The sequence below is a fragment of the Moschus berezovskii genome, chromosome 27 (assembly GCF_049115385.1).
Source record: "Moschus berezovskii isolate FMDL1 chromosome 27, NW_MosBer_1.0, whole genome shotgun sequence".
NCBI classification, from domain to species: domain Eukaryota; kingdom Metazoa; phylum Chordata; class Mammalia; order Artiodactyla; family Moschidae; genus Moschus; species Moschus berezovskii.
The window spans coordinates 14636583-14648821 of NC_142486.1; the positions used below are offsets into that span (position 1 = coordinate 14636583).

Sequence of the window (12239 nt, forward strand, 5' to 3'; positions counted from 1 at the left end):
CTGCCGTGCGGGGGCGAGGCCGCCAGGGGGCGCTGTGCGGCCGCAGTGGTCACAGCGCACAGGTCCCGCGACTGCGAGAAAGGGGCGGGAAACCGGCGAGGAACCGATTTTGAGACTTCAAGCGCCAGCGAAAGGAGTTCGGTGCGCAGCACAGGGTGCGCCAAAGGAACAAGGGCCAGGCTTGTACGTACGTGGAGAGATCCACAAGGCGAGAGTAACACGGTTCCTAGAGGAATCCAGGGCCTGGGGGGAGAAGCTGGGAGGCGGGCTTCTCCCCAAATACCTTGTTTTGGACGTCGCACCATGTAAATATATTGACTTTCAAAAATAAATTACGCTTTAATAGAAGCATCCTGGGTGGAAGCATAATGAGGTTGTCTCGTGGTCTCAGAACTCCGATGTTCCTGTTGATCTCAGCACCGGTGGCCTCGGCCTCGCCCGCAAGCAGTCCCAGTGAGGCAGGATGTGAAATGGAGTGTCAAGTGTAGAGGTGGAGAGAAGGGAACTGGGACGGGAAAGCACGTGACCTGCTCTGGTGCCTGGGAAGGGGAACATGGACCCTGGTGTGCTGGCAGGATAGCACAATCCCAAGGGAAGGAGGTGACCTGTGAAAGGAGGTAGGACAACTCCGCCTGGCCAAGGACACAACTTAAAGGCGTGGGCCAGGATGGCACTGTATGAGGAAAATGGATCCTGCGGAAAGATAAGAGCCACAGGTGTACTCGTGAAACTGCAACCAAGTCAAGGTGGGCAGAGAGCAAGCTAGATGGCTCTTCCCTGGTGGTCCAGTGGCTAAGACTCCCAATATAGCGGCCCAGGTTCCATCCCTGGTCAGGGGACTAGATTCCCACCTGCTGCACTGAATATGCATGCAGCCAATATGTAAATATGCAAAGGAGGGGAGCTAGACAGTTAGAAAGGGCGGGGGTCGGGGGGAGAAACGGGAAGGAGCTCCTCCGCCGCCAAGGGGCGCATTTCAAGGCCAGCTGGAGACCCAAAAGAGAAAAGTGCCCTCAGGACTGGGTGGGGTGGGAGATCTCTGCTACCTTCTGGTCTTTGCGTAGGAGTGATGGGGGCAATAACTGGGCTTGTGGGACTGGGGTTGGGAGGTGAAGGCAGGAGGAGGCGGCTCTGGCTGGGGCAGTGTTCTAGTATGTCAAGGCAAGGAGCCACCAGGGACAGAAATGGGTCCTGTGGACAGAGAAGGGATGGCAGGATCTGCCCACACCAGGGAGAGGCAAAGGTATGAAGGAGGCCCAGACACTCAGGGACAGGAGGCTGGAGGCTGAGTTCCTGATTTGGCTTACACTTCACGAGACTGTAGAAGATGCAGAGACCCAACAGGGAGGCTGGGGTGAGCTCTCCCCAGGGTGGAAAGGACACGTCCCATCAGCACTGTGGGAGGCAGGGCCTCTTCAAGCCAGTGGTGTCCATGTGACTTTCTCACACCTTCCCCTGCTTTCTCAGTGCAACTTCTGGAGACATCTTTCAAATCTATTTTCCTGACATGTAAACTCGGTAGGCATGTCTTTGCTGACCTGGCTATTGAGTTCAGTGTTAAGTCCCTCATTCTGCACCTTTTTCCCCACCATCATTTTGCTCTGAAGTTTCATTAACCCGATGCTTTCTCCTGAGGGGAGGGAGGTACTCTTATTTCACAGGTGTGTGGCTTAGGTTAAAATATCATAGGATCAACAGAGGGCATCTTCCTGGAGCAGAATTTTATGAGATTGTCAGGAAAAATATCTATGTTAAGATAAAAATGACATATGTGTGTACATGTAAACATTTAAAATATTTGAGCTTTTCAAGATAACTTGGACAGGTGTCCTGTTCCCTCTGCGGTAACTGGTACCACAGAGCCCCACTTAGATAAAACACTGAGGTGCCTCCCTTCGGCTCACCCTCCCTGGTGCCAAGCCCTGGGAGCCTGGCACATCATCCACCCAATCTCTATTCACGTCCCTGCCCAACTTAGTTCAGGTCTTAGGACCAGGTCACTGCCTCCGTCTCATCTTTCTCATTCCTGACACTGATGCTGTTCTTCTTACTGACTCTTACTCTTTAAAGATGTTTCATGGGACTTCCCTGGTGGTCCAGTAGCTAGGACTCTGCACTAGCAATGCAGGGGGCCCGGGTTCGATCCCTGGTTAGGGAACTAGATTCCCACATGCCCAAAACTAAGAGTTCACAAGATGCAACTAAGGATCCCTCATGCTACAATGAAGATGGAAGATCCTGAGAGCTGCAACTAAGACCTGGCACAGTCAAATAACTATATATTTTTTAAAAAGTTACATAACCCAGACCTCCCTGGTAGCCCAGTAGCTGAGTCTCCACTTCCACTTCAGGGGGTGGGGGTTTGACTCCTGGTCAAGGAACCAAGACCCCACATGCCTGCATGCTGTGCAGTGTGCCACCCACGCTCCCCAAATGCTGAATAACCCACTACCACTTATAGTATGAAAATGTGAGTTGCTCAGTCATGTCTGACTCTTTGCAACCCTGTGGACTGTAGCCCACCGGGCTCCATGGATTTCTTCAGGCAAGAATACTAGAGTGGGTTGCTATTCCCTTCTTCAGGGGATCTTCCCAACTTAGGGATTGAACTCGGGTCGCCTGCATTCCGGGCAGACGCTTTACTGTCTGAGCCACGTCTAACTCCTGCCTACTTCTCTACCTGAGTGCTCACCACCTCCAGAACGCCATGGTTACACTCTTCTCTCATCCTTTGAGGACTTTACACTCCCTTCCCCTGCCTGGAAGGGAATGCCTTTCTTTCCGCATTCCTCACACACTAACCTGGAGACTCTTCCTTTAAGACTCAATTCTAGCATTCTCTCACTTTTTCTGCAAAGTCACCTAACTTCTCCCACACCCATGTGCTTCTGTGTTTGCCATGAAGGCACTTGTGCATACCTGTCCAGGAGATTATAAGCCTGGGGTGGGGTGGGAGAGGGAGGCGGGTGGGGGGAGGGCAGGGCCTGCGGTTATTACTGGAACCCAGTGCTTGCACAATACACTTATTAGCCAAGGTTGAAATATGCTCCAAGTCCCTTCTGGGAGCCAGAACACTGAAATGTGTAGCTCAGTGTGTCATCAGGTCAAAATCTAAGTTATCATGGTTTGTCAGCAGTAAAACTCTGAAACTCTCCAACTTCAATGCATGTGTGAAGGACTTCCCTGGCAGTCCAGTGGTTAAGACTCCACGCTCCCAGGAATTTGGGGGAGAATTGATATGTGCATATGTATGGCTGAGTTCCTTCACTGTTCACCTGAAACTGTCACAACATGGTTAATCAGCTATACATCAATACAAAAGGAAAAGTTTAACAAAAAGACTCCACACCCCCGGGAATTAGGGGGGAGAATGGATACGTGTATATGTATGGCTGAGTCCTTTCACTGTTCACCTGAAACTGTCACAACATTGTTAATTGTTAATTTGTATAGCTGTATACACCAAAACAAAAGGAAAGGTTTTAAAAAAAGACTCTGAGCTCCCAGTGCAGCAGGCACGGGTTCAATCACTGGTCAGATCCCAGTGCTGAAAGACGCAGCTCAGGGAAAAAAAAAAGATGCATGGATAAGAAATTCCACTACTTCATCAATGTATTGGATTTTAAGAACTCAGTCCCATTTAATCTAGCCTAGGATACAGGAAAAAAGAAATATAATAGAATTTTAGTTTTACTTTCTACGTGCCAACATTCAAATACAGACTTTAATCAGATAAAGTCTAACCCAAGCATATTAATTGTTTCTATGGTTAAATCAGAGAAAAATTTGAATTTTGAATATATATGATAAAAACTAAGTATTCAGGAAATCAGTCCTGAATGTTCATTGGAAGGATTGAGGCTGAAGCTAAAACTCCAATACTTTGGCAACCTGATGCAAAGAACTGACTCACTGGAAAAAACCCTGATGCTGGGAAAGATTGAAGGTGGGGGGAGAAGCAGATGACAGAAGATGAGATGGTTGGATGGCATCACTGACTCAATGGACATGAGTTGAGTAGGCTCTGGGAGTTGGTGATGGACAGGGAAGCCTCGAATGCTGCAGTTCAAGGGGTCACAAAGAGTAGGAAACGACTGAGCACCTGAACTGAAATATTCACTTAATGTGGTCTTATCTGTTTATGATCTCAAAAGGTTTTCTTCTCCCAAAATAAAAGTTTTAAGATAAATTCAAGATTCCTTTGAATGAGAAAAAAACATATACCTTCTAAAACAGTGAGCTTACAAAACAATGTAGTGGATTGCTAGGCATATTCTGTGTAACAGAAAAGTACATCCACCAAGAAGGGAATCTGAAACATGACCATAAACGTTTATGAAAAATTATCACAAAGACTTTACTTCATTTACTTTTAGCTACTTCATAAATACCAGACGAGAAACTGGACGGTTTGTGAGGAAACTGAGAAAAATTTTTCCATAGAGTAAACTTGAAATTCCCTTTCGGCTCTGTTTTCCGATCCTCCTTCACTGTGTTGTGGAGAGATTGAGTTCTTCCAGGTTTTTGGCTAGGGGGGTGGTCTCCAGATCAACTGGGCTCTCCAGGTAGGTGGTTCCTGCACAGCGCTTTCCCGTCACTGGATCTACGACTTGTCCGACTTTGAAAACGATCTCAGCCAGTTCGTGCTTCACATGCTTTGTTCTCGGGACAGGGAGCGCTTTGAGAAGCACAATATCCCCAACGGTGCACTGCTGGAGAGCATCGTGGGCAAAGTAGGTTTTCCGCTTATTAAAATACTGTTGAGAGAAGGAGGAAACACATCAGTAGCTCCCACTCATGACCCGGCAAGGTAGTAGAGAGTCTGAAAAGGGAATGTCCAGAGAACAAGCTGGGACTTGGGGAAAAGAAACAGGTAATAAACTTATGGAATCCACCTTTCAAATCCACCCTGAGGCTGGGAAAGACTGAGGGCAAAAGAAGAGGGCGGCAGAGGAAGAGATGGTTAGACGGAAACGGAACGGCATCACCGACTCAATGGACATGAATCTGAGCAAATTCCGAGAGACAGTGGAGGACAGGGAAGACTGGTGGGCTGCAGTCCATGGGATCACAAAGTGTTGGACATGACTTAGCGAATGAGCAACAATATATTTATGGAGGCTTCCAGCAAAACAACCATGACTTTTCCAGAACTGATCTTGTCCCTGAGTTCTCCAGTCCACTGCCTGCAGTATCCTTGCTCTAAATTATCATCCTTTTCTACACTATTTAAACTTCCTGGGACTTCCCTGGTGATCCAGTGATTAAGAATCCACCTTCCAGTGTAGGGGATGGGGGTTCATTCCCTGGTCAGGGAACTAGGATTCCACATAGTTGCCTCAGGGCAACTATGCCTGAGCGCCACAACTACTGCGCACCAGTGTAGCGACAAGAGAAGCTGCAGAGCCTCAACAAAGACCCAAAATAAAAGTAAATAAACAAACTCTTCCTTCCTGGCAGAGTCTTCTCTCCAGCCAAAAAACACCCAAAGTTTTCAAGAGAACAAAACGTTATAATATATGTAAAGTACTTAGCTCCATGCCTCGCTCAAAGTATTGCAAAATAGCCACAGATGAGAACCAGAAATATCTCTCCCTCCAGACAACCCCGCCACAGCAGGTAGTTCCATTTAACAGATAAGAAAAACAAGCTCAGGGAGGTTAAGTAAGGTTCACAGCTAGCAAGCAATAGCCAGGGGACTTCCCTGGTGGTCCCGTGGTTAAGAATCCACCTTCCAACGCAGAGGGCATGGGTTTGATTCCTGGTCAGGAAAACTAAGATCCCATATGCCGTGAGGCAACTAAGCCTGCATGCCCCAACTCCAGAGCCGACCTGGTCCGAAGCCCGAGTGCCGCAACTAGAGAGAAGCCCACGTAATGCAACTATTAGTAGGACTCGATGTAGCCAAAAAAGAAATAAATAAACATTAAAAAATAACAACAAAAAACAGCCAGTACACAAACTAAGGTCTTCTGATTCTAAGACCAGTGACCATGCTGTCACTCTTCAGCTTACTTCTGTGGTTTTATTTTTGTTTTTGCTTTGGGATCAAGCCATTTTACAGAGCAGCTTCAAGACAGTCAAAGGGCTGGGAGGATGATGAGATTGGCTGTTCTTCTCCTGGCTGGGATCTATCCAGCTTCACTAGACCCTGAAAGGGCCCCTGTATTTTTGATCCTAGATAACAAACAGCACTTGTGCCTACCAAGGTGCCTAACCTCGCATGCAGAAACATCCCTGGCACTTGCCCCTCCCTCCCTAGCACATCTACGTAATTAAGGACTCTGTACCTTCCTGCCTGAAACCTACCTTTTCCACTCCATCCTCACTGCTCCATGGACCGTTTGGTCTTTTACCATTTCCATCCTAGACATTTGCAATAGCCTCCTCACCTATTTCCTTACCTCCTGTCTCCTTTTCTCATAGGCTGAAATCAAAACTACAACACAGGAGACTCTTCCCACTCCGATTCCAATCATTCTCACATTCATTCAAAGACAAGGCCTACTTAGTGCCAAGCTCTGAGCTCAATCTTACCAAAGCACTCGTTGTTCCAGTATAGTGTCATGCCTTTTCGTGTGTGAGAAATTAATACACAGAGACTTTAATTAAACAGAGTCAAGGGACTTCCCCGGTGATCTTGAGGTTAAGAATCCACCTGCCAGGGCAGCGGGGATGGGCTCAATCCCTGGTTGGAGAACTAAGAGGTCACATGCCTCAGGGCAACTAAGCCGATGCATCACAACTAATGAGCCCATGCACAGCAATGAAGACCCAGCGCTGTCAAAAATAAAAGTTACTAAACCACAAAAGCAAAAAACTCAGGATTGGGAGACCAGAAGGGGAAGCTCTCATACCCTGTCATGACAGCAGAGCTCAACAGGAAGATCTCCTTCTCTTCTTTCCCAGCAACAGTTCAGCCAATGAAACGCCATGGACTCTTTGTTTACCGTCCCCTCCCAACTTTCCCCTCTGTAAAAGCACGCTCCTCTCTGGTCACCTCCACTTTTGTGGGAGACCTGCACGTGGCTCATCATGGTTGCAGACCCCAATCTGCAAGTCTCTGCTGATCATAAGTAAACCTGTTTTTGCTGTATAAATAACTGGTAGTGTATTTGTTTTAGGTGAATACATGGCTAAAGGAACTTTCACGAACTATTCACCATGGCTGGAATGACTTCCCCCACTCCTCCTGTCCCCAACCTGGTCTTCTGGATAAAATCTTTTTTTTTTTTTTTTTTTTGCTGCACTGCATGGCATGTAGGGTCTTAATTCCTGATTGAACCCCTATTGGAAGGCAGAGTCATGACACTGGACTGCCAAGGAAGTTCCTGGATAAAGTCCTTTTGGAGATTCAGCTTGATCTTATATAATCAAAAATGCTCTTGGGACTTCCCTGGTGGTCGAGTGGTGAGGACTTTGTGCTTCCAATGCAGGGGGCATGTGTTCAGTCCCGAGTTGGGGAATGCAGACCCCACATGTGGCCTGGAATGGCTGGAAAAAAAAAAATGCTTTCTTTTAACAACCAGGGAAGGAAGAATGAGTCTTACCTCCTGCTTCTGGTACTCTACATATAGACGGTCTATAGCAGTGTCATCAGACTGAACTGAAATGAACTCGGTGCAGTCTCTCAAATGTGAGTGTGAACCAGGAATCATGCATTGTGTTACACCCACCGACCAGCACAACGCCTGATGTGCAGCACTGGCTCAGCCCATCTTCCCTAACAGTGCGTTTCTGCTCAGAACCCTGAACGTGTTGGTGATTCATCAATGCCATCTGCAAACAGCGATGTTCCTTACCTTTAATAAATAGGGATCCAGAACAAGTCTGGTCACTCTCACTTTAGCAGTTTTTTGCATTGCTGTCCCAATCACCTTACCCACGATCCATTTGGCATGGACGGATGAACGAACTACAGACATGATGTGGCTCTGGTCACCTGAAAATAAATTCCAAAGTTTAGCCTGACGATTGTGACTCACCAAAAGAATTTTGTCACTAGAACCGCCCAAGTTTATAAACGGCTTTTGTTGGCGTTCTGGAATCACCACTTTATAGAGGTGCTTACACCTTTCACTATTGTAATTTTAACCTCAAGCCTCAGTTTTTCCCTCTACCAAATGGGAATAAAAACTGGGCTTATTCACAGAAGTGCTTCGAGGATTTAACCCGTAAGGCGCTCAACAGCGCGAATAAACGCCGGCCTTCGCTTACGTCCCTATTTCTTTCCATCCCGCTGGGCTGCCTCTCCCTAAAGGCTCAGAGCCCGGGTACTTGGGGCGTGCGAGGCTGAGGCGGGGCGGCCCGGGAGTCCACCCCACCGGAGACCTTGACTTGGCATTCCTTTCGAGATCAATTAATACTGTGTTCATGTCGCCCAGCCTGTGGAAGGTTTGGGGTGATTGCTCCCTTCGCCCCTAAAACCCAAGATCATGTAACTCGACTCGCCTCGCCTTGAGGGCTCCCACGTTGCTACGCTTCTGAACTCGCGAACAACCCACCTCAGAACTCCCCAGTTTCGGCGTACGCCCGGCAGAGCGCCGACCGGAGCGTGATGGCGTCACCTCGTGCGCAGGTCGCTCCGCCCCAGGCCGCCCACTCATTGGCTGCGAGTCCTCTCAGTCGTGGGCGGGGTTAAAGACAGGGCTCCACCCTCTCCCTCTTAATTGCAGCCGCGGACTGAGGCTCCGCTGAAGACCTTGAGCTCTCCTTTCTCCTCCCGTACCTAGCCTGATGCGTTGGGGACTTGGCCTTTACTTTACCTATTCCACTTAGTTTCTCTCTGCTTTTGTTGAGCTCCCAGACATTGGACAAGGCCTTCCAAATAAAAGGAGCTTCATTCATCAAACACTGAAACACTGGAGGCTGCCAAACGCTGAGACTGAAATGCTTACGCGTTTCCACCCCCAGCAGTTGCATTTAAGATAAACTTCTGTAGATCTTTATGTCTGGTATGAATTTAGGTGTTAATTCTCAATATTGTGAAATGGAGAGAAGTCTGATGTGGGTGCATGTTTACGTGTGCCACTTACGAATATCTTAGATGGGCCATGAGCAGGCTGCTGCTGATGCCTTCTCAGAAGAAAGTCTGGGAATATACGAGGCTCTTGTTAGGAAATTGCTAGACTAGGGGAGACCTAACGGATGTAAAAACAACAAGAGCGATTGTGTCCTTAGATTGAAGTGTGTTTTCAGATAAAGAATTAAGGTCAAGGGCACACTTAGCACATAGATTTAAAAGGAGAGGTGGTGATGGGGATAGTGTAAGATGTTTGAAATTTCAGAAATGGAAGCTGATTTTCTATAGAAGTGGTAATTATTTTATATGCAGCGTTGCAGGAGGATTCTTTACCCACTGAACCATCAGGGGGTTACTTAACTATAATTTTATGTACATTATTTCATATAAACAAAAACTTTCCCAAGATAATATATTTCCCTCTAGCTATGAACTTAAATCCCTTTCTTTTACAAGCAAGCTTAAAACCTCTCCTGCTAATGACACCAATAACATACCCAAAGTGATTTTTTTTAATGCAAATCAAATCATTTCACACCATCAAAGGTAGAATAAACATCTGTTGATTTTTTTCCAACCGTTGTTGGGAGGAAAACTTTCCCTCTACTAATTTAGGTTTGTGTTGGTGGTGGGACTGTGAATGAACTGATAGCTCACCAGGCAAAAAGACAAGGTTTATTCACAAATGCACTCAAGAGCAGATGAAGAGACTTGAAAAACTAGATGTAGGGGATATATACCAAAACTAGAAGTAGGGGATTGAGATCAGGAGAAAGGGGCAACAGAGGATGAGATGGTTGGAGGGCATCACTAACTCAATGGGCATGAGTTTGAGCAAGCAAACTCCGGGAGACAGTGAAAGACACAAAGTTTGGCATGCTGTAGTCCATGGGGTTGCAAAGAGTCGGACACGACTTACCACTGAACAACATATGCTAACTTAATAGGGGAAAGGAAGGAGGGAGAAGGGGCCTCTGGGAAAACAAATGGACTTTTAGACAAGGTAAATGGGCTTTTATGAGAACCACGGAAAGTTCAACACTTTGTGATAGGGTTTGTTCCTGCAATTTCTTATCCTGGTGTCAGTGGTTGGTTGATCTCCTTCCTAGCTGGAATCTCCCCTGAGAGGGGATTAACAACAGCTTCACTTTTAGAAAGTTCTGACCATAGTCAGATAAGCAACACTCTGAAAAGGTTTTTTGTTTTTTATTTCCCTGAATCTGCTGTATCTTCAGTGTCCTCAGTTTAAGAGAATCTTTGTACCATTTTGGTGGATTTGATAGGGTGCATCACCCCTTAGTGTCCTGTCTTCTGGGGTGAGAGCACTTTGTGAATTCCTGTGTCTGCACCTGTTAGGATTCTCAAGGGGCTCATAACGTATTGTTAAAATATGGCCCATTGTGGTGACCTGACAAACAAGGGATGAAGTCACAGTGGCCACATTGCCCTGGTGGGCATCCTGTTTTTCCCTTAAGGCGATACCCTGTGTTCCAGTTCCTCAAGACTACATGACCACCTGACAGGAGACCCCCTTCACTACGTGAGCACAAGACCCCAGCTGCGGGCTAAAGATAAACTGAGGGCCCCTCCCTGCGGGGCACAATTTCCCATTGATAGGGTATAAGAAGGGTTGGCTGTAAAGGGAGGGCACTGGTTTCTCTCTAAAGCCAGTCACTCTCTTTCTTTCTTCCTATAATAAATCTTTCTCTGCCTGAATGCCTGGCTCACTTTTTCTCTGCTCGTCTTATAGTGGGTTTGCCAATCAATATGCTCTGTCTTCATTTAGCACAAGACCCAAGCTGGACCGATCAGATTACCTTCCAGGAATATGAATCTTGAGTGCTCTGATTGGTGGGACCCATTGGTGAGAATGGGTGGTGACTGGGGATAATGGGTCATGGGGGAGGTGGCCTGAAGGGTCAATTCTGCTGCTTGCACCAATAGAAAATTAACCTATAAAGAAGTTGGCACTCAGAAAATCAAAAAACAACATGCAATCATTCATGGTGTAAGATACAGATTAGATGCTTTTTCGAAAAGACTTAAAGGTCCCCATATTTGATGAGCTTCTTGCTCAGCCATCAGCCCCAACCCAGCATTCATTCTCATATTCAATCTTCCTCTCTCTTCCCTCTGCCCTCCCGCAACCCATCCTTCTCATCTATTTCTCTTCATGGTCACGACCATGTTTGTATCCTCCAGGATTCTTATTTTGGATCCTGACCCCCATGGTGAAGGTATTAGGAGATGGGGCTTTGAGGAAGTGATTAGGTGTTGCCCTCATGAATGGGATTCAATCTCTTTTATAAAAGGACTCCAAGAAAACTCCCTTCTACTGTGTGAGGGCACTAGGAAGTGGGGCCCTACTAACACAGATCTTTTGGCACCTTGATCTTGGATTTCCCAGCCTCCAGAACTGTATGCAATTAATTTCTGCTTTTATAAATCACTCAGTCTATGGTCCCAGGTGGCACCAGTGGTAAATAACCCACTTGCCAATGCAGGAGACCTAAGAGACACGGGTTTGAGCCCTGGGTCAGGAAGATCCCTTGGAGAGGGAATGGCAACCCACTCCAGTAGTCTTGCCTGAAGAATCCCATGGACAGAGGAGCCTGGTAGGCTACAGTCCATGGGGCCACAAGGAGTCAGACACTTAGTATTCTATGGTATTTTGTATATGTTATTGATGTTGTTTAGTTGCTAAGTTGTGTCCAGCTCTTTGCGACCCCATGGACTGTAGACCACCAGGCTCCTCTGTCCACGGGATTTCCCAGGCAAGAATACTGGAGTGGCTTGCCATTTCCTTCTCTAGGGTATCTTCCCTGATCAGGGATCAAACCCATGTCTCCTGTGTTGGCAGGCAGATTCTTTACCACTGAACCACCAAGGAAGCCTCATTTTGTATATATAAAGAGATGGAATTTGTATTTACATATAAACACACATACATCTATAATGTAAAATATATAGATAGTATTTTGTGTATATACATATATATGACATTTCCTTTTCCATTCATCAGATACTACTAAGGTTGTTTCCCTTTCTAAAAATTTTTATGATTTTTAAAAATATTATTTAGCATCGCTGAGTCTTAGCTGTGGCATGTGAACTCTTTAGTTGCGGCATATGGGATCTAGTTCTCTGACCAGGGATGGAACCCAGGACCCCTGCATTGGGAGCTTGGAGTCTTAACCACTGAACTGTCAGGAAAGTC

General features: G+C 46.7%; 1 protein-coding gene and 1 non-coding gene across 3 annotated transcripts; one reads left to right on the plus strand and one right to left on the minus strand.

Annotated features, from left to right (window-relative positions):
* The first annotated feature begins 2085 nt into the window (after positions 1-2085).
* On the plus strand, positions 2086-2158 carry TRNAA-AGC (transfer RNA alanine (anticodon AGC)). Its single transcript has one exon. It is a non-coding gene; the product is annotated as a tRNA-Ala (tRNA).
* A 2178-nt stretch (positions 2159-4336) lies between these two features.
* Positions 4337-8587, minus strand: MRPS17 (mitochondrial ribosomal protein S17). Of its 2 annotated transcripts, none has more exons than XM_055409939.2 (3): positions 8505-8587; positions 7803-7942; positions 4337-4757 (listed from the first exon to the last, which is right to left on the minus strand). In XM_055409939.2, exons 2-3 carry the CDS (start codon positions 7923-7925, stop codon positions 4488-4490), a joined length of 393 nt encoding a protein of 130 aa, XP_055265914.1. In that variant the 5' UTR covers positions 7926-7942; positions 8505-8587; the 3' UTR covers positions 4337-4487. The 2 variants fall into 2 exon arrangements, with proteins under 2 accessions (XP_055265914.1, XP_055265915.1); XM_055409940.2 differs by having other exon boundaries at positions 8452-8537.
* Between the last annotated feature and the right edge of the window lie 3652 nt (positions 8588-12239).

Excerpts from the sequence above, each read along its gene's own strand:
- MRPS17 (XM_055409939.2), bottom strand. The coding sequence starts at position 7,925 with ATGTCTGTAGTTCGTTCATCCGTCCATGCCAAATGGATCGTGGGTAAG. Across the intron at positions 4,758-7,802 it reads TGGATCCCTATTTATTAAAG|TATTTTAATAAGCGGAAAAC; the intron begins GTAAGGAACATC and ends TTCTCTCAACAG.